Source organism: Amblyomma mixtum, chromosome 3, assembly GCF_055824585.1.
Source record: "Amblyomma mixtum isolate Tamu chromosome 3, ASM5582458v1, whole genome shotgun sequence".
Taxonomy (NCBI): Eukaryota; Metazoa; Arthropoda; class Arachnida; order Ixodida; family Ixodidae; genus Amblyomma; species Amblyomma mixtum.
The window spans coordinates 11,423,190-11,449,898 of NC_143014.1; the positions used below are offsets into that span (position 1 = coordinate 11,423,190).

The 26,709-nt window shown below is 47.0% G+C and overlaps 1 protein-coding gene across 6 annotated transcripts in view; it reads right to left on the bottom strand.

Annotated features, from left to right (window-relative positions):
• The window catches only part of LOC149349214 (uncharacterized), an 82,126-nt gene that overhangs the window by 16,893 nt on the left and 38,524 nt on the right, over window positions 1-26,709 (bottom strand). For 5 of the 6 annotated variants that reach the window (XM_089578129.1, XM_089578127.1, XM_089578126.1 and 2 more), the window contains exons 8-14: window positions 26,550-26,687; window positions 15,177-15,294; window positions 5,110-5,263; window positions 4,920-5,021; window positions 2,933-3,077; window positions 990-1,125; window positions 814-920 (exon numbers count right to left, since the gene is read on the bottom strand). In XM_089578129.1, the coding sequence (XP_089434255.1) occupies window positions 814-920; window positions 990-1,125; window positions 2,933-3,077; window positions 4,920-5,021; window positions 5,110-5,263; window positions 15,177-15,294; window positions 26,550-26,687 (900 nt within the window). The remainder of the gene's footprint in view (window positions 1-813; window positions 921-989; window positions 1,126-2,932; window positions 3,078-4,919; window positions 5,022-5,109; window positions 5,264-15,176; window positions 15,295-26,549; window positions 26,688-26,709) is intronic. The other variant, XM_089578125.1, reaches the window with a different exon arrangement.

Consider the following 26,709-nt stretch of genomic DNA (forward strand, 5'->3'; position numbering starts at 1 on the left):
TAATGTTCATAGGAAGTATTCACTAAGGTCGCACTGCCAGACAGCGCAAGCGTCGTCGCATTAGATGCATGGTCAGCTCGCTCTGCCTTGTATTGGAAACGGTCTGTAATATTCTTGCACTGCGAGCATCAATTTTCCAGCAGTCTGTGTCGCATGCTGTAACCACACTCTGCGTGCAACACAACTGACACTTTCATATCACTCAATGGTAACAACACACCGTGGAGAAGCAGCGCACAACATTTCAACGGCTGTGATTGGCCAACCACAGTTCGTCCACCCATTACGGCACAAGCAGTTTTCTGACAGCGTGGTCCCTTCGGGCGTCACTTCAAACGCAATGCATTTCTAAAACACTGTGTCTGGTGGGGCATACAGAATGGGACCACTGCAAGACTGTGCTGGTTCATCCAGTGCACCATTTGAGGGATCACGCAAATTTCTAGCATAAAGGAATCGGCAGCTACATTTTTTAAAGAAACAGAGGTATGCTAATGTGGAGTACCTTGTTATCATCCTTTTCAGTAGTCCCCGTGATAATTCTACATTCAGTTAATTTGGACACTTTCTTCGGTCCCGTGAAACATCCAAATTAACAGGGTTTTACTGCATACTGGACACTCACTGTCAGGCATGGTATGCAAAAGTACTGCATAGCAAATATGCAGCATCAACAGGTTGGGCCTAGGAGTGCAAACACAAAGAACGGGAAAAAAATCATTATTTCATTGCTTTCTATTTGTTTGTCCCCCCAGGCATTTACAGCACAGAAAAGCAACACTGAGCAAAACAAGGGCCTGTGCAAAAACCAACCTTTGATTCCGACAACGCAGAAAGTGCTGCATACAACAGCTTGGCTCGGCTTTTGACATCAACATCACCTGGAGATTCCGAGAGGTATGCAAGCATTGTGCAGAGGTCTGAAACACATTTTAACAGAAAACAGTTCAAGCAGTTCAGGTGACAAGTTTTTTCTGCACGGAGCTGACCTGAGCCGACCGCGTAGCTTGTCTGGTGCAGCCCTACACTGCAGCAGAGATCAATGAGCTTGTTCCCGAGTGCCCAGGTGCGCTGGGCAGAGAGCCCCTGGGTGGCCACCAACTGCTGGATGAAGTGGAACAGCTGCTGCAGGGTCAGAGTTGGACTGTGAGTGACATCTGGACCACCACCTCATCTTGCTTAAATGAGTTCTACTCAATCCACGCAAATTTCTTTCAGAAGGGGGGCCACCCCACCTCCCAACCCAACAAGTCCCATATGTGGGCACAGACAAAGCCATCAGGGTGAGAAGGCTCCAAAACGTCCAGCTACAAACTCTGCACAGTGCCGCATTTTGAGTAGAACAGTATCTTCACCTGCATTCCCATGAAAAGCACTTTGCATTTTCGGACTTTGTGTAACCCATGCAGATGTGGTCCTGGGGGTTGTTGGGTCCCCCTCTTGCGATCTGGAGAGTGTTCAGACTTTTATAAGGCCGGGCTCAAAGAGGGGCTCTCTCCTTACTTGAAAATCAAAGAGACTCAAGCTATGAGAGACACCGTAGAGGAGGGCTCCAAAAATTTCAACCACCTGGGGTTCTTTAACATGCACTGGCATCGCACACAGTGCATGGGCCTCTTATTTGAAGACGATATGATTACAAATTTCTCAATGCTGTATGAAGATTCCTTGCCATGTAAGTAAAGCTAAGTCCATAACAATGCGCTCATAGTGCGTGACGACTCCAAGCATCCTAGTGCGCTTACGAGAGCAACAGCTGACACTTGCAATAAAGCCATTTTGCTAAGAAATTTCTCTCCCCCACAAGCCACTGAAAAGGATGGCATGCAGTGCTCTTTTTTAACAGATTTTTGTTGGTTGTGCCCAGCTTGAGTAGGAACTCATAGCTAGTATGAACCCAATGTTGCACTTCTTGCCCTCTGCAACTTTTTCAGCTGCTGCACAGATGGCTTGCTGATGTATCTCTCTCTCCTTTTTTTCTTAGGAGCGATTTTGTCATGGCCTGTATGAGCACTGGGCCGGGCCAGTCATTAGAACAGGCCGCGGTTGGGTTCGGAGTCTGGACAGAAGTAGGGCCAGGCCTAGTCTAGACACCTGCCCATGCAGATCGCTAGCACCAATTATAAAGTTATATTTTGAAGCTTTCCTTGAATCTAAAGCCTGCGTTGTGCCATTTACGCATTGCAGTTCAGAGGTTGTACTACTGCTACAGCATTTAACCGGCACCGCTTTCTCGCTCTATAGCCACAACCTACATGTTCCTTTTTGGCTTCTAAGATGCAAGGGGCCGAGATGGTGGAAGGAACGTTGGAAATTTTATAATCGGACCAGCAGTTTTAAAAAACTGAAAATGACAGTGATACACATTGCTCAATGTGTTTTACTTATTGCCTTTTTTTTTAATAATGATCGCCAGCTGATATGAAGTAGGTGAGAGTCGTATCTATCAGTGCCTGTCTCTCGTACTGTTAAAATGTTTGCCAAGCCCCTGAAGAAAGCTTTGAGGGTCTGCGTGGTGCAGATCGCAATCACTATTCGGTGCAAGGGAACGGGCCTCCCTCTGTGCTGCTTGCATCATTTTTATGCCGAGCAGTGCCAGGACGAATCTGCAATTTACGCCACTGGTTCTACTGCCACTGATTGACAGTCTCTCACTGCTGTTTGCTGGGAAAACTTAATATATCATGTTTAGACACCCAATTTTTAAAAAATATCATGCGTGCATTGGAACAAATAGTTGTACCGTACCCCAGGACAAAGTAAAGTCACAAAATAGGCAAGAATATACTCAGTTTGCAAACCGTTTCGCTGCTCCACTTTGCCATAACGCATCCTACAGCCATCTTTTCGATGCTCACATGACATTGCGAAAAAAACTAACAGTACAGTCACCAGTGCAAATGTTTGAGCATTAGAGAAAATGGGCTTGTACCTTCGGCTGGCGCAAGATGCCTGGCTTCTGAACGGCAGCACTGAGCACAAGCAGACAACTCTCCACCACAGCACTGCCTTGGTCCTCCAGGCTCTGCTCAGTCACAGTTTCCACTGCTTCCCCGAGCACCACCTGGCCCAGGTCACTGTCGCACAACACACTTTGCTCTTTTCCCTGACCCCAGCACAGGGTGCCCCCTCATGATGGCAGGTCATCCAACAGCTCTCCCTGCATTGCCTGCTAAGTCAACATTTTGGCCAACCTAGTAGCTGCCCACACAAAGTTAGTGAGCCTACTGGCAACAGCACGGCGCAACCCCAATCTGGGTGTGTGGCCCTAACTGAAGAGGCATGCAGCTCCCCGCCCTGCAGCAGTGGGCATTATGCTAGAGTAACAGGAACACAAAGCCTAGGAAAAGTGATGCCCAAGAGTCTTGTACTGTGGCATTGGCAGCAATATCTCACAAGAAGACTGCATAAACAGCCAAGGTTTAGGTTTAGATTTATTGGGGTTTAACGACCCAAAGCAACTCAGGCTATGAGGGACGCCGTAGTGAAGGGCTCCGGAAACTTGGACCACCTGGGGTTCTTTAATGTGCACTGACATCGCACAGCACACGGGCCTCTAGAATTTCATCGAAATTCGGCCGCCGTGGCCGGGATTGAACCCGTGTCTTTTGGGCCAGTAGCCGAGCGCCGTAACCACTGAGCCACTGCGGCGGGGCATAAACAGCCAAGGATCATCAAATATATTAAGTTACAAAGCATTAGATTTTCATCAATAAGGCTTTTTATTTCCCACATCCAGCCTGAAAGGACCTGTGGCACTTTTTTTATTGTTCATTACTCCGCTCTGAAGAGCTCAAGGCTAGCACAGGAAGGTTTGCAGAAGATGGAAACAAGCTACATCATTTGTAAAATTGCAAACAAAGTCGAAACTCGATGTGATCATGGTGTTCTGGAAGTGGAGCGTTCTCTCAGATGATGAGATGAGCGAATAGAGTTCAGCTTGTGTAGGTAGAGAGAGAGAAGGAGGCTACCGGCAGAGTGAGTCAGGATCAAACAAGGGTAAATGAGTTTGGGCAGGGCATGTAACGCAAGATATCCGGTGGTCCTTAAGGGTAACGGAGTGGATTCCAAGAGAAGGCCAACGTAAGATTAAGAAGTAGGGTGGCCACAACTGGCGAAGAAGAACAGGGTTAATTGGAGAGGGAAGCCCTGCAGTGGGCGTAGCAGGCCGATGATGATGATCACTGTTGACTCCTGGCCTGACTGCACTGTGTACATGATAAGAACACTGGAGCAGCTGCAAAGCACTGCATACGCTTTGCCAATGCACAATCACTGTGGGCAGTGCAGAGAGACACACAGGTTAGTGGTGCCTGCACACCGCCTACACTAAATCCCTCCACCCATAAACTGATCCGAGTGAATGTACTTCCCGTGCATTTTGGACTATACTCATTTCCAATCATGCGAATATTGTTCGATTTTACTGTACAAGCCAACAAAAAAAGAAAAAACACTGACAAAATAGCGAATCGGTGCTGTGCCTTCCATGCACTCAGTGGGAGCATTTTCCGGGTGGCAGTATGGCATGCCACCCAATCTATGTGTGCTCAGATCTCATTTCCATTTGGTTTCTTCTTTTCATGAAGTAAAGCACTTTCATTACCAAGTTTAAAACAAGGAAGAACAAACTGGATACCCAAGTGGCCAATCCTCCTCATGTCCACAACTGAAAACTGCTCCATAATTTTTAGACACACATAGGTAGTTGACAGGACGAAGCGGCAAAATGGCTGCAGCATTTCCACACCATCAGCCTAGAATGGGCACTTACAGATCAAATTAAAATATTAGGCACAATGATTTAAGCACCCACACTATACAAATAAAGAATAAAAACTAATCACCAGACTTGAATTGCACGGCCCTTTCTGCAGGTGTTAGCAAATAAGTGAGGCTGACAAGCTAGCAGCTCTTACCTTTGTGGAAAGCCAGCTTCAACACACTTTAGAAAGTTCAGCAGACTGCAGCAGTACAACGGTCCCAGCAGGGTCATGTTGATGACAAGGCGCGTTATTTCTCTGGTGATAGAAAAAATAATATTCGACTTTCCTCAACCACTGTTCCAGATCACAAAAAAAAAAAAGGATCAGAAAAAAAGGCACCTACACAGTCAGTGATGTTGCAGCAGAAGTATTCCTCAGATCAGCATACAGCTGATACAACACACGTAATAGCAAATGGATCCCAAAGTTTCCAGCTGCCAAGCGAATGTGTCGTTTCAGGCAGCGCACAGAAGGTATCACAGCACCTAGCATTTGTTCTGCAAAAAATATACAAGCAAAAAAAACCTGGAATAGCTGCGAGAAAGCGGCTTGGTAACTTTGAGTCAAGTGGCTCAATATGACTCTCGCAAGTCCACAGTCGATATATCAAGCTTGGATATATCGACAATTCCACATAAATAAAAAAGAGTGGCCATAGATAAGCTCATCTGTAGCCCAGGGGGCTCCCATGCTAGCTCCTTGCAGGGGCGCATCATTGGGCATCGCACTGAAGCCACCCTACTCCCACGGAGAAGAAGCAGCAGGCCAGGTATGGGAGATGCACATACATTCTTTGTATGCAGAGTAAGGGGCACTGTGACGCCCAAAGAGATCACCGAAATCCTAATATTTCAATCTTCCACAGAAATTCTCAGGGAAACGAGGGTGGCATCCAGATTGGGCGCTGCCTTCCTGTTTGAACCTTGTTTCTTTATACTCGCGAAATGGATCCAAAATATTATGTCCCTGAGTGCTCTAAGCTTTTTGCATGCCACAAAAATTGAAAAGATGCAGTGAAAGCAAGCAAAAATTTGGCAGTGGTTAAACCATTGCAAAAGCAACGGGGAGAGAGGGAGGGAGGCGATAGCCATACACCGCTACTGCGCAACTGGCGAGCACAGCACCTTCGCGCATGCATGCTTTCCTCGGCGACTCGCTTTCGGAACAAAAGAATTTAACACTAGGAGCGACACTTCCTTTCGTGGGGGCAAGTGCTGTTGTTTGAACCACAGCAGCGAAAAAAAAAGAAGCGGGTCGACATATATTGCCAGGCTACACCGGCAAAGCAATAACTGCCTGCAAGCTTCTGCTGCATGTGTGCTAGACGCAGTTCTGATTGGCAGCACCCAATCTCTGTGCTGGGTGAACGAAATGGGCGAGTGAAATGCGTTTTCGTCGGATCTTTCTATTTTGAATTTCCGAAGCGGAATAACTTTCATATGCATGCTCCGATTTCAATAATTCTTTTTTGCACTGGTCTCAGGAATGCATGATGAATCCATTTAATCAGATTAACTGGCACTGAGTAAAACATCACGGTGTCCCTTTAAGCACACCCCACGTTCACCTCAAAGCCATTTATATTTCTGTATTTTGGTTGCTGTATCGGCTTCATTTTGTTGCTAGGAGCTGTGGCATGTTAATTTGCTGACCACAGGCGTCTTGACAGTTACCGAACCTTAAAAATTTCGCCCAGTCAGCGTCAGATTTGAAAAGCCCGATGATCAAAGAGCCCATCGGGCAGCTCCTTCCGCGTGCAAGCTGTTATCGTCACAAGCAGCACGATATCACTGGTGATGAACACTCACGAGCGGAGCAGCCTTGCCATCTAAAGCAGCCATTGTTGGCCCCAGTATGTGAGTCCATAGTGTTTTATTCACCTGGACCATCTTTTGCCCAAGAGTAAAGATCTCGCCCGGCTGCAATGGTGTAGAGGCAGATTTTGGATTGGAAAACGTTTATTGTCAGCACTGAGCCCTAGTGGGCATTATACTAGGTGGCTTCGAGCCCATGGCTCTTGGCGACCTTGTGAGCCCACTCAGTGGCCTGGACTTGCGTCAACGGGTCTGAGCTGGCCAGTATAGCCCCCACCACTCTAGAGAAGGGACTGGTAGTAGGTCCGCCGGTGGCGGCGCCTTTTTGCAGCTCCATAAAATGTGGCCATATCCGACTATCTCGCCGCATTGTTTGCAAGTAGCGTTGTATTGTGTTGGATACATGTGTGCTAGTCTCGACGGGCTAAAGAAGGCTCGCGTCTGGAGCCGACGCCACGTTACCTCCTGGCTTTTGTCAAGCTTTTTGTCTGGTGGCGGATAGATCCTCCTTTCCAGTTTAAACTGATTGGTGTATTCGTGAAATGATATGAATGCATCTCTCGTGAAATTTGGGGACTCAACCCGGCTCACTGCCCGGCTGACATAACCTCGAGCTATACTGTGAGCCAACTCGTTTCCCCTGTTCCCCGAGTGTGCCGGCACCCATATTAGTTCCACCTCTCTTTGGTCCCAGTCTTTATGTCTTAATATTCGTTCTGCCTCCTGGGAGATCATACCCCACGCAAAATTGTTGATAGCCACCTTGGAGTCGCTAATTATAGTGACTGCTTTGGTGCTGGCCATTGCCATGGCGATAGCCGCCTCCTCCGCTGTCCCTGAGTTTTTTGTTTTCACCGAACCAGCCGTTAATGTTTCACCCGAGTCGTTCACGGCCACGACCACAAAGGAGTCGCCTCCTTCGCATTCCGCCGCGTCTACATAGGTTGTGTATTCCGAGCAGCATTTGCCTCGTATGCAAGAGGGCCGAGGTTCGAATCCCGGTGCCCCGCAATTCTCCAGCGGGTCTAAAAAACAAAATCGTGCATCGATGGAATTGCTCAACCAAGCTTGGAGTGCAGCCTGATCTCAGTGACCAGAACCGACAGCGCACTCCCCCATCATAACAGGATTTGGCCACCCTGGTGTAGTACTTGGCCACAACCTTCTATGAACAACCCAATTAACTCTCAGTCCCCAGCGGCTGCGGAGCATCTGACCAAGACGGCGGTCAGATCTGTGACGCAACGGAGGGTGCTAAGAATCTCTGGCTCCGGACAGGCCGCCATTGGAAACTGAACCTGGCAACGTGTAACGCAAGAATCTTATCAAATGAGGCTAGCTTAGCAGTGCTGTTGGAGGAATTAGCCGGTATTAAATGGGATGTCATAGGGCTTAGTGAGGTTAGGAGGACAGATGAGGCGTATACAGTACTAAAGGGCGGGCACGTACTGTGTTATCATGGATTAGCAGACAGACTAGAACTAGGTGTGGGATTCGTCATCAATCAGGATTTAGCTGGCAACATAGAGGAGTTTTATAGTATTAACAAGAGGGTGGCAGCTATCATAATTAGGCTTAACACGAGGTACAAGCTGAAGGTGGTGCAGGCCTATGCGCCTACATCAAGCCACGATGACAAGACCGTCGAAAATTTCTTTGTGGAAGTGTAATCGGCAATGACCAAAGTAAAATCACAGTACACTGTACTGATGGGCGATTTCAATGCGAACGTAGGCAAGATGCAGACTGGAGACAAGGCGGTAGGCGACAATGGGATAGGTTTTAGGAATAGCAGGAGAGAGTTATTAGTAGAATTCGCAGATGGAAATAATTTGTGGATCATGAATACCTTCTTCAGCAAACGAGCAAACAGGAAGTGGACATAGAAGAGCCCCAATGGTGAGACTAAAAATGAGATAAACTTCATACTGTGTGCTCACCCTGGCATCGTAGAGGATGTGGACGTCCTAGGAAAGGTCCACTGTAGCGACCACAGAATGGTAAGGTCTTGTATTAGCTTAGATTTGAAGAGGGAACGGAGGAAACTAATGAAGCGGAAGGATATTAATGAGTTAGCGTCAAGAGGGAAGGCAGAGGAATTCAGAATGTCGCCGCAGAACAGATTTTCCGCTTTAACTGAAGAAGACGATCGTAATGTTGAAACAATGAACGATAATCTCACAGCAATCGTTACGGAGTGTGCCACAGAAGGAGGTGGTAGGATGGTTCGACAGGACACCGGAAACCTATCTCAGGAGACTAAATGATCTGATAAAGAAACTCCAAAGCATGAGGACATCCAGCTCCACAGACAAAATAGAACTAGCAGAGCTATCGAAGTTAATAAATAAGTGCAAGGTAGCCGACATAAGGAAGTTTAACATGAAGAAAATCTAGCATGCTCTAAAGAACAGAGGTAGCCTAAAAGCAGTAAAGAGAAAACTAGGCATAGGTAAAAACCAGATGTATGCGCTAAGAGACAAATAGGGCAATGTAATTAGCAATATGGATAAGACAGTTAATGTAGCCGAAGAGTTTTACATAAATCTATACGGTAACGAATGTAATCATCAAGTTACTGAGAGAGGCAGTCGAGCAGAGCAATGGGACATTCCGCCAGTAAAGATTTGGTTTATGGGGTTTAACGTCCCAAAGCGACTAAGGCTATGAGAGACGCCGTAGTGGAGGGCTCCGGAAATTTCGACCACCTGGGGTTCTTTAACGTGCACTGACATCGCACAGTACACGGGCCTCTAGAATTTCTCCTCCAAAGAAATTACAGCCGCCGCGGCCGGGATCGAACCCGCGTCTTTTGGGTCAGCAGCCGAGCACCATAGCCACTGAGCCACCGCGGCGGCTCCCGCCAGTAAAGAAGGATGAAGTAAAGAAAGCCTTAGGAACAATGCAAAGGGGGAAAGGAGCTGGTGAGGATGAAGTAACAGCAGATTTGTTGAAGGACGGAGGAGAGATTGTGCTACAAAAACTACCCACCTTGTATACGCAATGCCTTGTGACCTCGAGAGTACCAGAAGCTTGGAAGAACACTAACATTTTTTTAATTCATAAGAAAGGAGACGTCAAGGACTTGAAAAATTACAGACCGATCAGCTTACTGTCAGTTGCCTACAAGGTATTTATTAAGGTAATCGCTAACAGAGTCTGGACAACCCTAGGCTTCAATCGACCAAATGATCAGGCAGGCTTTCGTAAATGACACTCCACAATAGACCACATTCACACTATCAATCAGGTGATAGAGAAATGCAGAGAATATAACCAACCCCTATATATAGCCTTCATTGATTACGAGAAAGCATTCGACTCAGCTGAAACCTCAGCTGTCATGCAGGCATTGCGGAATCAGGGTGTGGAAGAGTGTTATGTGAAAATATTGGAAGATATTTATAACAATTGCTCAGCTACCGTAGTCCTCCATAAAGTCAGCAATAAAATTCCAATACAGAAAGGTGTCAGGCAGGGAGACACGATTCACCGCCTGGTTACATGAGGTATACCAGGGCCTGAAATGGGAAGAGTTCGGGATAAAAGTTAATGGAGAATACCCGAGTAATTTGCTATTTGCTGATGACATTGCGTTGCTGAGCTACTAAGGACATGAAATGTGAAGCATTATCAATGAGTTAGACAGGCAGAGCAGAACGGTGGGGCTAAAAATTAACATGCAGAAAACCAAAGTAGTGTTCAACAGCCTAGCAAGGGAACAGCAGTTCGCAATTAATAGCGAGGCACTTTAAGTAGTAAGAGAATATGTCTACCTAGGGCAGGTAGTGACTGCTGATCTGGATCATGAGAGAGAAATAACTAGAGAATAAGAATGGGGTGGAGCGCATATGGCAGGTTCTCTCAGATCATGAATGGCGGTTTACCAATATCCCTCAAGAGAAAAGTACACAACAGCTGTATCCTACCATCACTCACCTATGGGGCAGAAACGTGGAGGCTAACAAAGAGGGTTCAGCTTAAGTTAAGGACAACGCAGCGAGCTTTGGAAAGGAAAATGATAGGTGTAACATTAAGAGATCAGAAGCGGGCGGAGTGGGTGAGTCAACAAACGCGGGTTAATGACATCCTAGTTGAAATCAAGAGGAAGAAATGGGCTTGAGCAGGGCATGTAATCCGAAGGCAAGGTAACCTCTGGTCCTTAAGGGTAACGGAGTGGATTCCAAGAGAAGGCAAGTGTAGCAGGGGGCGGCGGAAAGTTAGGTGGGCAGATGAGATTAAGAAGTTTGCGGGGATACGGTGGGCGCAGCTGGCAAAAGACAGGGTTAATTGGAGAGACATGGGAGAGGCCTTTGCCCTGCAGTGGGCGTAGTCAGGCAGATGATGATGATGACGTTCACCTCATCATGTGGTTTTACAGCACTCATACTTCCAGCAGGTGCCACTTAGCCGAGCCACCCTGGCTCCAAGCTCTAAGTGATCGTGAGAGCGTCATTCGAAGAAGCACCACTTGCATGGACGTGGCACACCGTAGGAAACATCGAATGTACTGGTGAATGCGATTTCGATAAACGTGAATAAAAGTGTAATACTTTTGTAGAGAATTTTCAAGATCGTGTTGGGACTGTCCAATACAAACAATAATTCAGTATATCTGGGTTAAATAAATATATCTGAGATGGACTGTATAATAGTGTGGTTCAAGACTCCCTTGCTTTTCAAAAATTAATCCTCCTGCAAGTGTCGCTAAGACTCAAAGGTTTCACTGTACTGTACAGTCGTGAGCAGAAGTGGAGAGACCACCGCATGCTCGCTGCGGGCTGTGTGACAACAACCCTTGCTCTCTCTTCTGCAGCTGACGGGGAGTGCGCCTAAGGTCTCTGAAGGGCCTCCTCCATTTTCGGCGCGCCTTGACGGTTACGTGTCAATGTCATGCCCGTCTGTATCGCCATGCTGTTGGAAAGCAGGCGCGGCTTCCACTCGACTGCCGAATCGTTAGGTAGAGACAAATACATCGAAGCATAAAACTGTGGACCTTTGCATCAAACACCCTCTTCAAATAAGTATTCAAAATGTCAGGCTCTTTATTATCGTGAGAAATAAACAATCTGAATGGAACAATCAACTAATACTTAGTGAAGTTGCCATAAACGGCAATTACACCAGCAGCATCGAATCATACAGTGATGACACAATGTCCTGGCGAGCACGAAGAGTCTGCCATCCTTGTTTTACGGCAACCCACAGTGAGATCCCAAGCTTCGATGGAGTTCAGACCTGCACCTACTCCGGATGCCCAGCTCTTCCAGCAGCATGCCCACTGTGGGAACAGGCTACGATGCTGCTCGAAAAGGAGGCAGCCACCGCTGAAGGGGCCACCACTGCGCTTGGATGACGACGGCACTCTATGCGGCCTTCAATGCGCACAAGGGGGCCACCATCCTTGCTTATGACATCCCAGACAGGACGCCCGTCATGTACTCGGACAGATATCTACAAAACAGGGGGAACGCGAAATACAACGCTACCGTACTGAAGGACAGTCAACATGGCAAGCACTGATGTGAAGCTCCAAAAAGAAACATGACACTGATAATTTCAAACTGTTTTAGAGCAAAGTTATTTACGGCCAATGAGCACTAAAAAACGGTCAGTGGTCAACTCTGTGACACATGCTAAGGTTTAAGCGTTTCTAATGCTACCGAAAGGAAACATCTGACTTTTCAGGATAAAGAAACAATATTAACATGCAACTGTGCAGAGTATACGTAACACATTGTGCCATGCAGATGCTGTGTAGCAGGTCTCTATTAGAAGTCGGCAGGTCTCTATGAGAAGTCGCCCTACCGGATTAATCCTGTCCTGCACCAGCTACGGCCACATTATTCCTGCAGACTTCTTTATTTCATCCACCCACCTAACTTTCTGCCATCCCTTGCTACGCTTGCTTTCTCTTGGAATCCACTCCGTTACCCTTAAGGACCAGCGGTTATCTTGCCTTCGCATTAAATGCCCTGCCCTAGCCCACTTCTTCCTCTTGATTTCAACTAGGACGTCATTAACTCGTGCTTGTTCCCTCACCCACTCTGCCCGCCCGCTTACAGTCTCTTAACGTTACACCCATCATTTTTCTTTCCATAGCTCTCTGCATTGTCCTTAACTTAAGCTGAACTCTTTTCATTAGCCTCCACGTTTCTGCCCCATAGGTGAGTACCGGTAGGATACAGCTATTGTATATTTTTCTCTTGAGGGATATTGGTAAACTGCCATTCATGATCTGAGAGAACCTGCCATATGCATCCCATTCTTATCCTTCTCGTTATTTCCCTCTCATGATCCGGATCAGCGGACACTACCTGCCCTAAGTAGACATATTTCCTTACCACTTCCAGCACCTCACTACCAATTGTGAACTGCTGTTCCCTTGCGAGACTGTTGAATATTACTTTGGTTTCCTGCACGTAAATTTTAACACCTACTGTTCTGCTCTGCCAGTCTAACTAGTTGATCATGCTTTGCAGGCAATGTCATCAGTGAATCGCAAATTACTCAGGTATTCTCCATTAACTCTTATCCCCAACTGTTCCCAATCCAGGCCTCGGAACACCTCCTGTGTAAACAGGCGGTGAATAGCATTGGCGAGATCATGTCTTCCTGCCTGACGCTCTTCCTTATTGAAATTTTATTGCTGACTTAATGAAGGACTATGGCAGCTGTGCAGTCATTACAGATATCTTGTAGTATTTTCACGTAACACTCTCCTACACCCTGAATCTGTGATGCCTGCATGACTGCTGAGGTTTCCATGGAGTCAAACACTTTCTCATAATCAATGAACATTATATACAGGGATTAACAGTGCGATAGCAGCTGTTTTCTGCGGGTCTGAGGTAGGGTTGTGAGGCATCCATTGAAAAGCCACGCAGGCCCATTTTTCTGTAGGGGCAGTACCGAAGGACGTGGCCGGGTTTGCCGCGATGGAAGCAGAGCGGCCGACGTTGATCCGGGGTTGTCCTCCATAGGTCTGCTTTTCTTGGCTGAGCTTGCAGCATACGTGGGCAGGCGACTGATGTCTTTGGGGCGGGGGGGCACGGGGGCTCCCGGCGTAGAGTGGCCTTTGGCTGTGCACCGCAGCGGTGTGGGTCACGGCCTTGGCTTCTGTGGCTGTTGGAATCAGGCTGTTATGTGGCTGTTGCACTTCTTCCCGCACCACGTCCATGAGAGTTGGTGCTTGCGGCTGTGGGGAAGATGGAAGCTCCTCGTGAACGATATCACGGATGATGTCCCATAGGTCCTCATTGGCGGTCGCTGAGGTGCCCGCATAGCCCATGGAGAAGGCTGGTGGTGTCCGGTTGTACTACCGAGCCCGGATGTCAAGGGTATTTTTAACTGTAGACACTTCAGTTGTGAACTCAGCAACAGTCTTGGGGTGGTTTTTGGATGAATCCGGCGAGAAATTCTTCACTGATACTCCGCATCAAGAAGCTCCTCTGTCATGTGAGGGTCACCGCGTCAGAACAGACGGCACATCTCTTGGACATACGCAAGAACGGTCTCATTTGGCAGCTGGATGCAGGTCTCGAGCAGTAATTTGGCCTCTTCTTTGCGGACAATGGTTGTGAATGTTTTCATGAGTTTTTTCCTAAATTCCTTCCACATGGAAGTCTGATAACCAGGTTTTAGCTGGGCCATTCAGGACGAAAGAGACATACCGCAGTTTTGCTTGGTACACGCTCACACTGGTCCAACCCTTCCTCGGTGATGCAGCACTGCCCCCTCCGTCCTCGGGAGGAGAGCAGGCCTGGCATCTTTGTGCAGCACACAGTGGTGACCAGGCAGCGAAAGGAGGCAAGGAATGGTGAACTTTTGAGATACGCCGTGCAAGGTTACCACAACACAACGTAGACCACCTATCTTGCATCACAAACAAAGAATGAACAAACAAACAGTACAAAGATTCTCGGCAATATGAAGACCACCACTTTTCACTGGACAAACGGAGGATGCCATTTTGCTCTGCAGATAACGAAAGGTGTGTCATAGTTTAGGCAGCATTTATGTTGACTCTGGTTTACGGGTTTAACGTCACAAAGCGACCCAGGCTATGAGGAACGCCGTAGTGGAGGGATCCGGATAATTTCAAACTCCTGAGGTTTAATGCGTACTGACATCGCACAGTACATGTGCCTCTAGCATTTTGCCTTCATCAAAAGGCGACAGTGGCCGGGATCGTACCCGTGTCTTTCAGTTCAGCAGCCAAGCACCATAACCCCTCCACCATCGACCTAACTTACAGCATGGATTTGTGGAGCTGAAGAAGCTTGTGGCTTATTGGTGGTGGTGGAAGCCCACCACTCTTCCTCCACATGCACACACACTGGTTGTACAAGCTAAAGCATTGCCTTGCAGAGCTATTACCTTACATTTGGAGTTGACTTGCAAGTTGTTTTTTTCTTGGGGGGAGGGATTTACGCACAGCAATATTCAACATCATGTAACTAATAAATATCCAAAATGCTCCTGTTACTCCCATTGTAAGCAGTGCCAAGCAGACATACAACATTATGCCCAAGAACTGAAAAACGAGCACTGCAACATGCTGTTCCGAGCGAAAAGAGACAGTTATTGACCTCACCAGGTCCTCCCCAAGCATCACACCCAGCCACCGAAGCAGCTTGAAGTCGCAGACCCTGCTGTGTGACTTTGTCTCGAGGTGTCGGTAGCAGGCGCCAAGTGCACAGGCTCTGGCCAATCTGCAGAGGTCACAATGCCCACAAAACAACAACATGCTGATAAAGGCACTCGGTCAATTCTCAAAGGCCACTGTTCCAGGCAGTTAGTATATCCTTAAAATATGACCATGCTCATTCACTTGTGCAGAGGTAACCAGCAGCTCCTGCCATGGGCACATACCACAGGAAAATTTTTGACGTCTTTAAAAAGGCAAATTTTCAGAGTGAAAATATTTTCAACATGTGAACCTCTTTGAGAAGCCAAGTCATAATAAGGCAGGCTTCAGTCGTTCTTTCATTTTGCCATTTTGAGCTGTCCCAAAATGGAAACACTTGAAAGACATGTCTTTACTACAACATTCACTGCCCTATTGAGAAAGAAATTTGACAAGGTAAACAAATGCCAGCTCAGCAGTTATATGCAAAGCTGTAGAATATACTCTCATCTTGAGACAAGAGTTGCAAAACTCAGGTCAAACTATTCCTTTGTGAGGGCTTTGTCTCAGTCAGATAAGCTTCGTGTTGCAGAAACAATTTCCAGTGAGTGTTATGTCTTAGTTACAGTGGAATGAAGCCACATAGAAAACATGCCCATCCCACACACTGGCACTGGTTAGCCCTGGCTGAGGTGTATTTGCATCACCACCCTGGGCTAGGAAACGGCGGGAGTATTCCGTGCTTCACAACCAATCAGCTGATGGCATGGGGGAATTTATGGGGAAATCGCCCACCCATTTTTTTTTCCACCAGCAATGGCAGCTATATGCTTCCACATGCGAACAAGGTAAGACAGTCGAATGCATCAGCAATGCCAAGCAGACAAACACTGTCCCAAACAAGCATACACTGGTTCGAACAGAGCACGACAAGACAAGGCTCGTCTTCTGTTGAGCAAAGAAGAGTCACCCTTCAACACACTGTGCACAAACTGGACCAAGCGGCTCCATCCAATAGTGCCAACCTGCGACGCCACCACGCTTATGTGGGCTCCAGCTAGAGGAAGGGGCCGACCAGTTTCACATTTCACCTGCACTCCACCTGTGGGGCTGCAACGTGAGGGATAATGAGAAGGGTTAGTAGGAGAAAATGATAGGTGCAACGCTACGGGGCAGGACGAGGGCAGAGAGCGAAGGCAGGCTACTGACACCCTGGTCGAAATCAAGAGGAAGAAGTGGGCATGTGATGCAAAGGCAAGATGGTCAAACGGAGTGGATTCCAAGAGAAGGCAGGGGGCGGCAGAAAGTTTGGGGGATAAGACAGTGGGCGTAGGACGCCACCACAGCAAGCCAGACATGGGAGCATATGTTCCCTCCATGTTCCTTTTGTGTGCAGTTGCTGTAATGTGTGTGCACATGTCAAGCCTAGTCATACTGCAACAGTGCTACTGCTTCCCAGTTCAAAATTTTTGTGAAAGACATTGCCTCAGCAGAGCAGCCATGCGCCACAAAATTTTGAACTGAAGTGGTCCAGTGGAGAAAAGATGTCTCTTTGAAGCTACAAGCCATTGATATTTCAAAAGGGCTACAACTAGACAAAAAATACAGCACATGACCGGGAACGAGCTCTTGTTCTGTGTATCGTGTGTCTTTTTTGGCTGGTTGTACCCTTTGCAACATGCATTACCAACAGGCCCACCATTCAGTGTTGCTACTAATATTTCCCGACTCCATTCCAACAGACTGGTGGTACAGCACCTGCCTCAAATGTGGGAGGTGTTGGGTTCAAGTCTCAAGATCCCCACGAGCCTACCAGTTTTAAATGCAAATAATTTATGCAGCCAACCCTAAGGATTTTCCAATGTTCAAAGTAGCCTAAAAAAAAAAAAAAAAGAATGCTGCATTTGGCCAATTCTGTGTTAATCAACTTCAATTAAACGTAAACAAAACAAAGTTTATGCTCTTCCATCCAAAAAACAAACCATTAGATCATCACATCAAACTATTTTTTACTGACTTTAACATCGAGCAAGTTCATAGTTGCCGGTTCCTTGGTGTGTTTTTTCGCAGCGATTTGGGTTGGACTGATCATATAAACTGCATTAGACTAAAAATGGCCAGATCTATTAATGTTATTTAAGTTAAAAAAAACAGTTATATTTTGCCCTTGTTCATCCTAACCTGATGTATTGCAACCTAGTGTGGGGTACATGCAACAAAACTGATTCATACAATTTGCTTTCTCTCCAGAAAAGAGCTCTACGTTTAATAAGTTCAAGTTCATCTGTTGAAGCAAATCTTTTCGAAACATTTCATGTTCGCAATTTCTTTCATTCATACAATTTTAGTTTGGCTCTTCACATTTTTTATAAAGTCAAGCATGACTTTAGCTCTTTTTCTAATACTTATAATTCAAGAAACGTTGCGTATGGTCTACGTTCCGTTGCCCTATCTACTGCAAGACCCAGAACAAATTATGGTAAACAAACAACTAACCGATTATCAAATTATAACATTGTGTAATGCCTACCAGTCTCTTACTCAGATTGCTTTAGAAAGTTATAGTGTGTCTGTATTTAAGAAAAAACTGACGATTCTTTCCCCCCCCCCCCCCCCCAGTTAAATTTCAGCTAATTCTGTATACTTAGTTTTTTTGAGTGCGTGTTTGTCTTCTGCTTTTTTTTAATGTGCATATTATGAAATGTTTTGTTTGTTGTTATTATTGTCTATCATTAACTATTTTCTATAGTGATCATGTTTGCTCATTGTTTTTCATCTTTTGTCCACTCGACCCCCGTTTCCATGATGTGTTGATCGGGGTGTAGGCCTTGTCAGGAGGCATGCTCGGTCTACCTCCTTTAGCCTCACCTCGAGGGCATATTGTATATAATATGGCCAAATAAACATACTACTACTAATGTGCACCTTTTATAAAAAAAAATTGACTCAAAACAACAAGTGTATTAAAATCAGATACCAAAATGGAACCATGGTAGGAACAGTCATAGCATCATTTTCATTAAGTTTTTTTTCGCCCAACTACAGCAAAAAAAACCTTGCTAAAGCATACTTTGGAGGACCACAGAAAAACTATGAGCAAAGCAAGAGTATGCACTAATCGACAACAGCCTGGCAAAGATTAATACGAGAGGTACTCCATGAATGGCGTGACACACGAAAGATTTTAATGCAGACGTTCGGTGGGCTGATGTAGCAGCCAAAATTGGCTTGTAATAGTCAAGCTAATGTTGTAATTATGAGAACAAAAAGTAACTGCACAAAAGGACGGGACAAGAGAAAGAGAACCACACGGGACAAACGCAGACTGACAACTGATTGATTCCACCAACTCCTCTTTCCTTCAGCAGCAAAGCGCATGCGCACCAACCACAAAAACAAAAAACAGAAGCGACACTCATCTCGTGGAATCAAGGAACTCGAACTCCTTGCGGTACAGGTGTACTGAAGCATCGCTAATACACTTATCCGGCCCTAACCTCGCGATTTCCAAGGCCTCGATAATTTCCCGTTCTTTCTTATCCCTCGAGCGTCCGATAATCTTAGTCCTATCGAAAAGCGGATTACAATCTTTGTCATCATGCTTGCAAGTGTGACAATGCTTAGGCAGATGCTGCCCCCTTGAATCTTCTAAGGAATTTGCGTGCTCTAATAATCTAATGTTGACGCAGCGGCCAGTTTGCCCTATGTAGAACCTACCACAACTCAGGGGAATCTGATAAATTACATTGCATGTACACTGTACGAAATTATTCCTGTGGTTAATACCACACTCAACCTTCTTTTGCTTATCTTTTCTCGCCAAATTGCACAAACGCGACAACTTGCAAGGTGCAGAAAAAATGACGTCAACGCCGAATTTTCCGGCGACCCTCTTGAGGCCGTGCGAGACCCTGTGAACATAGGGCATAACTTCATACTTCCGCCTCTCCTGTGCATCCGCCCCCAGAGGTTTTGAGTTTGGGCGGAAGGACTTCAACAGGGACTCAGCCACAGCCTTTCTCTTGTCCCGTCCTTTTGCGCAGTTACTTTTTTTGTTCTCATAATGTCGTACCAACTAGCCCCTCACCGCACTCTTCTAATGTTGTACAATCATCAGCGCTCTTTGGCAGGAGATAGCGCAGCTGTGCGCAGAAATTCACTCCCAGTCAACCAGGAAAAGTGATCTAATGCTCTCATTGTTCCACATCACAAGAACGAGCCGATCTAGAAGCGTGTGTAGAAACGTCAAGCAAAAAAACGTGGCAAACAAAGCACCATTGGATACTGCGACTCAGCTCTCACAAACAGCAGCGAAAATCAAATACGAGACCACACGCGAGATTCAAAAAGAAATCAAGGTCCTTTAACAAGACTTCAAGTCTCAGTTTGCCACACTCGAGCAAACCATGAAGTTTTTGGCATCACACATTGAGGTTCTCCTTAAAGGTGCACTGAAGAGGAATCTGGACTTGTCTTTTTGCCGCGGGAACTCGATCGACACTTTCCGAGCTTTCTTAGAAACCTCGATTTATTGCCCTGTGTGGCCGATTTCCCTAATTAAATCGAATTAACGTCCGGCTCCCGCCTTTTTAATTCTGCCGCGTACGGTGGAGCGCCTTTCACCCAGTCCCGTGGCGGCTTGCCGCTCTGCCATTGGCGGAGTAATACACTAAGTACACAGAATAGCCTGCACTGTGGATGGGATCGAGACCACACTGGTGCCGCCTGCCAACGGGCTTATGCTGGCAGCCACACCTGCCAGTATCGACGCATGAGCAACCTGGTGAAGCTTCCTTGCAATGTATTCATGGCTGCTTAAAGGAGATGATACGTACATGCAAAACAATACATTTTCCCCTACACTGTAAGCGGGTACCAAATGCAAAAGTTTAATGGAAGCTGAGTTGAGGATTTCATGCGACTATCGTATATACTTGTTGAAGGGCTGCACTTCCCAACTTAGCAGCCAGTAATTCGAAAAAAGAAATGCTTCCTGTGCGCATAATTCTGCCTGTGTACTACATAATAGATGCGACACTCAATACCACAACAGATCACGCGTCATCCCTCATACCAAACTACGCTTGGAACCGAGGACACACAGTACCTCAAGGATAAAACCTTCCACAACAGGGTGCACTCTTGCTAGGCCTAGCACGCTTCCCATCACAGCTGCTTTCAATCTAGTCACGATTTATCATAAAAGGTCTGACCTTGATACTAGTTTGCTACCACACAATAACCTCAGATTAAAATGAACATATAGTTTATTTCCACAAGGCCTTTGACAGCACAGCGTGTGGAAAAGCAGGCCACACGAAGGCTACCACACATGGATGGCCATGGGTCAAATTTTTATTAGCCCTCATTGAATACATATGATATGTTGCTGGGCCTGCCAAGGCCTCTACATGGCTTGTATGGCAGAGCCCAACAGCGGGGCAGATCCTGAATTCAGAGACAATGGCATGCACTTTTTCAATATAATACAAGCTTTTGGTCAAATGTTTAGGAGAATCCCCCAAGGTAGAGTAAATTTGTAATAAGGGAGTAATTACTCATTGGCATCAGCCCAAGCGCAGCCATACGGCAACAACGGAAAGCTATACAGCTTTCTCAGAGACTTCGTAGTTAAAGAAAAATTCGTCCTGGTCCGGGGTTCGAACCCAGGACCACCGCTTCACCGGAGCAGTCGCTCTACCAACTGAGCTAACCGGGACGGCAAGTAATTACTCCCTTATTGCAAATCTACTCCACCTTGGGGCATTCCCCTAAACATTTGACCAACACTGTTCCCACTTCGAGTCATTGATCAATTCGCTCTTGTCCTACCATAAGCTTGCCGTCCCGGTTAGCTGAGTTGGTAGAGCGACTGCTCCGGTGGAGCGGTGGTCCCGGGTTTGAACCCCGGACCAGGACGAATTTTTCTTCAACTGCGAAGTTCCTGAGAAAGCTGTATAGCTTTCCTTTGTAGCCGTGTGGCTGCGCTTGGGTGGGTGCCAATGGTAATTACTCCCTTATTACAAATACAAGCTTTTAAACATACTGTTAGAGGAAACACTGAAAAACTCAACATGGTATTTCATAAGTATGTTAGACAAACGATTAATGCATGTTTAACACTCTTTCAATGATAACATTTTGCATACGCACTTGGTGTGAGGCAGGACTGAGAAGTGACCCTGGTGCACCAGTAGCCTATTCCCTCATTGAATTCAAGATGACGCATGTTGTTCCAAGACTGCATTTTATGCTTCAGTAACATGTTTAAAACAAAAAATATTTGTGAAAACATTTGATGGCAGATTAGGTTCTATTGGTGATTCCTTGCTCCCTCATGTAATATCCCATACCACTGAGGTGTATTCTGAAATACATACCTCCAGAAAGTAAGGGAATTGTCGTGCACAGAATGCACCATATATCTCTCCTGTACAGTTCCCTTGATGAGACCACCATTAGTGGGGCAAAGCACGGCACTGCGCAGAGGGCCTTCTGGCACCACCTGATCCTGTTTTTGCCATTTGCGTTCTTGCTTCTTCTTCTCTGGTGGTGGGACGTGCTATGGAAAGTGCCGCTCAGCAAACTGCTTCATGTTCAGGGGACGTCTTAGCTGCTCTTTCTTCTTGGTGCACTTGCTGACGATCTGCTCAACAAGTTCCAGCCGGTGGTGGAATGCTCTGCCTCCTCCTTTCTGATAGAATGAATTGTAGGTCGCCTCATACAATAAGCGTTGGAAGGTCTTCTTCCGCGGCAGTGAGTCGGCATCTAATCTGCCCCGTCAACTCCTCCCACTGTAATTCACCACAGCTTCTGGCCTCATGGTTTGGTTGCCCATTTTGTCAGTGAATGGCACCATTTCAACACTGTGTACAGTGGATAAGACCAGCTTTTTATCCATCCACAGGACAGCCAAACATTTGCCCCTTTGAGAGGTGTGCATCTCTCCTTTCTTCAGCTTTGCAAAACCAGGAAGAACGTCTTTACGAGTCACTTGTGTTTTTCCACAGATATCAATAGATCTCTTGAGCAAGAAGTCGACCAGTTCTGGGGATGTGTAAAAGTTGTCAGATGTGATGCAGTAGCCTTTGTCTAGGAGGGCTCCACAAGCTTCATACAACTTTCGTCGCCATTCCGAAGGTATCTTTTCCTATTCACGAGGTCTCCAGGTTGGTGCCTTATATATTACTGAGTTCCAAATATAGCCACTTTCGGACTTGCACAGCAAGAATCCCTTGATGCCAAACCTTGTTCTCTTTAGGACACTTACGTCACGCACAGGCATGTACAACCTGCAGTATTTGTTCGCAATACACTAGCCCCATTATTCGGGAATGAGGTTGAGAGTGCCCTTCCAAGTTCTCGATGGCCGTGCTGTCAACAAAGTGCAACATTCTCATGAGTTGGAATCAGTTTCTAGGCATTATCTTGCCAAAAGCAGAGTCTCAATCAGCTGGTTTCTCGACCAGTACATCCTTTCATTTGGTTTCAGTGCCTTGAGGCTAAGAGAAACACACAGTACTCCTCGCGTAAGTGGAAGCCATTTTTGGAAGGGAGAATAATTGCCCAGCTTACTCGAATTCACTGTTTGCCTCCACTACGACAGCGTCAAGCAGTTAATCATCAAAGTAAGCCTCAAAAGCTCTAGTGGTTGGGGAGGAGAGCTTGGTAACTGCGAGCATCAGTCCCAGAGAACCCTTGAATTCAAACCACAAAGGTGTCTGACTGGGATATTGTTAAGGTATCAGACACCATTCGCAGGAGCTGGCCATCGTCTCATCGCTGCTTTCTTCCGCTTCAGACTACCTTCTTCAGTTAAAGTATAAAACATGATCCCGACATCCTCATCACTAGCGCTATCATCCGACGGAGACTGATCTTCTGCACCAGAATGCCACATGGATGATGCCATGTTTGTTTGAAACTGCAGAAAACACAAGGCACGCCTTCCACCATCTAGTGTGCAAACTCTCATCCAATAAAAGCACAAACGACGGAACCTGTGCTGCCAACTATGCTTTAAATAGAAAAGCACCATTCGGTCAGCTGGGCTAGTCAAAGCCATTTGGAACATTGCAAAACAAACATGACAGCCTCAGCTCGTCATAAACAAAAAAGTGGTGACCGAACCCGTTTGCAGCAGCCGTGTTTCAATGGAGGCGAAACACATAAGGCGCCCGTGTACTGTGCAACATCAGTGCATGTTAAAGATTCCATGGCACCTCTTTCTCTCTTTCTTCTTTCACTCCCACCTTCCTCCCTTCCCTTACGGCGCGGTTCAGGTGTCCGCAGAGATATGCGAGACAGATACTGCGTCATTTCCTTTCCTCAAAACCAATTTAAAATTTATTTTTTTTCGACCGCTCGTGACACGCTGAGGTCATCACAAGCCCTCAAGGGGTTATAAATGAACACACACAGAACACACATCATGTCATTTCAGGTGTTTGGCGAGATGACAGCGGCACAGCCAGCCTACTGAGCCTTTAGCCATAGTGTGCGCATCACTTCTCATCCACCACCTCCTCCCTCGACACGGATAGCCTAGCCCAATTCTCCAAATCCTGTATTCTTTCTTATCGGCCTTTCCACCTGGGCACCAAGCTGCAGCCTTGTCAAACCTTTCCAAAATCCAGGCTCTGACTTGATCGCTCCACACATCTCCCTCCTTCAAATGATCCAGTCACTCGTAGACCAATCCTTCATACCCGATACCTGGCGTCAATCATACGTTAGCCCGTTAGCGTTACCCCGTTAGTCATACGTTACCGTACAACCTTGAGTTACCACCCAGTGGCTGTTGCATCACTTCCGTGAGATACTTCTAAACAGCGCCATAATAACTTTTTTGGAGGAGAACCACATTCTCTCACCTGGATTCCGCATGGGTTTCGCCACGGTAGCAGCTGGGCTAATATGGTTAGCCCAATTTGTGATGGGCCGCAGTCAGCAACCCCGACGTTCTTCCGCTCTCTGAGAGGAGGGATCCGTTCTGGGCCCAACCCTGCTTTCCCTCTATTACCCAGACATTGTGCTCATTCAGCATGCGTCCATCATGCCTCTCCTTGGTGCTCTGCAAGTGGGCAACTCAAATGCATCTTCATCAGATCACTATGTGCTGTTCTCCATTCTTCACTTGTCTTTACAAATTTCGCACGTCGTGGCGAAAGCCCTGTGGCCCAGATGTGTTTCGTTCTCTGCAGCATCCACCCCAGGTCCCCCTTCCGGAATGAGAGTGTCTAAAGACCACCTCCCCTTCTCCGCTATCAGACGCAATAAGTGCTGCAGGCAGCCCCAGCCCATGCACTGTCCACCACGAATATTCTGTTGTCCCTTATGCTGCAACATGCATTTTATGAAGACCCAACGCAGCCCTGGCAAATGGTTCAAGGCACTGGTGACTGCCCAGAGTTAATTAACCACCCCTTGCTAAACTAGCCTAGCCACATTTGCCGTACGGTCGCAGTTACCGTAGGCAGGGGCTACAATTCTCAAATGATGCCTTGGCCAACAGTTCGGAGTGGTGCTTTATGCGTGCAACCTGCAGCCATCAGTGTGAGGTCACCTTTACCTGGCCTGCTTTTCCGTGTGCCTCACTGTCAAAGGCCATGCAGAAATCAATTAGTTGATTTTAATGTGTGTGAGGGTAAAACTCTTTATGACAGACTAGACCTTGCAGCTGCGATGCTGTGCCCCCCCCCCCCCCCCCCCCAGCAGCACCCAAGCAGTGCCTCGCTGCAACAAAACCCCATTCTAGCTTTAGCATACATTCAGCCCTTTCAGGTGAATTAGCGGCACTGAGGCACCACATGTTCATGGTTCCAGGCGAAACTGGTCTGGCACAAGGGACGGTGAATCTGATACCGGGTGTTACCATCAATTAGCTTCCAGCGGAATGTACCACATGTAAAAAATTATGCACACAATTCTTTTGGCTCACTTTTTTTTTTTCTTTCAAATTACTGGCTCTCAAGTTAGGGGTGTGGCCAACACACAAACATATCCTTGTCAGACCCAACCCAAAGTTCGGGCTCTCAGGGTTAACTGAAATGCGTGGCTCTTGTCTTGACGGTCCCATGAATGTACACACAACTGGCAGTAGCACATACAAGTTTTCCCCTTGCGAGTTTTCTTCATGCTCTCCAATACGGGCCTCTGGGCCTACATAAACATGCAACAGCAATTTATGGCATGTATTTAGTTAAATACATGTGCGACCGAATGGGTTAAAACTGAAGGCACAGCGCACGAAGGACAGGACTACAGCAGAGACAAACACAGCGCTCTGCTGTAGTCCTGTCCTTCGTGCGCTGTGCCTTCAGTTTTAACAATATACCGACTAGCCCAGACAAATACCTTACTGCACGACCGAATGGGTATTTAAATCAAAACTAAGAGAAATCTTAGGCAGGGTATGTTGCTGGGGCAAGCTGGTTTAACATTCTGAACATTGTAGCGCTGACAGACGAGGGATGAAGGAAGGAAAAAGCACACAGGGTCCTTCCTTCGTCCCTCGTCTGTCAGTGCTACAATGTTCACAAGAAACCTTTGGGAAAAGCGTGAGCAACTTGGGAGCTGTTTGGCCGCTGAGAACAGAAATCTGGTTTTGACAAATCCACCAACATGGGAAAAGCCGACAACGTGGGAGCACAGTGGCAGCAATGGCACTTACGCTGCAGGGGTGACGAGTAGTTGCATTATTGCATTGTAATATAAGCGGTGTCTGACATGGATTATATGCACCTGCTGACACAATAGTGCACAGTACAATGCCCATCCATAGACCTTGTCCCGTGATGCGTTTTCCCTAGTTAATTACCTTAACTAACAAGGGAGGGGGGGAGACTACTCGCTAATCTCGGGGCATGTCAGCACGCTCCGCTCTTAGCCAGCGGGAAAAGGCCTTGTGGGGAGAACGTCCTGTCCGGCCGTGGAGTATCTCCCCCTCGCGTGGGCGCTGGCGATGCTAGCTGTCGTTATTATTGTTGTAGCAATAAATGCCTGCTTGTGTCCTTTGTGTCCGTCAGAGCAAGGCCTGCCGTGGTCTGCGTGCGCTCGGCAGCGTACGAGACCATAGAGTGGGGTCCTGGTGGTATTGAATGGTTTCAGCCGTGGTTCCGTGGCTACACGGGGAAAACGTCTTCATCCCCCCCCCTTTTACAGCCCCACAAGCTCTCAGAGGTTGTGCGCATTCAGGGCACCTTCAGCCATGCACTTGGCTTTCACTGGGTTCACACATTTGCTGTGAGCAAACCACTGTGTGTTAGAGTGCAATAAATGTAACAAAGAGATGCCAAAGCTGGCACCGATCTTCACCAGCACACCTAAGGAAGTACCCACCGCTTGCTGGCGCAGCACTGATCCCAACCAGGAGACCTTCAGGGCCTGATGACTGCCAGGGTGGTGCAGGCTGTCAGCCAGCTGCTCAACCACAGCCAGCCAGAGCTCTTGCCACCAGGCTTCCTTGCAGGCTTCACCCTGCATTTCAAGGCAGACTGCA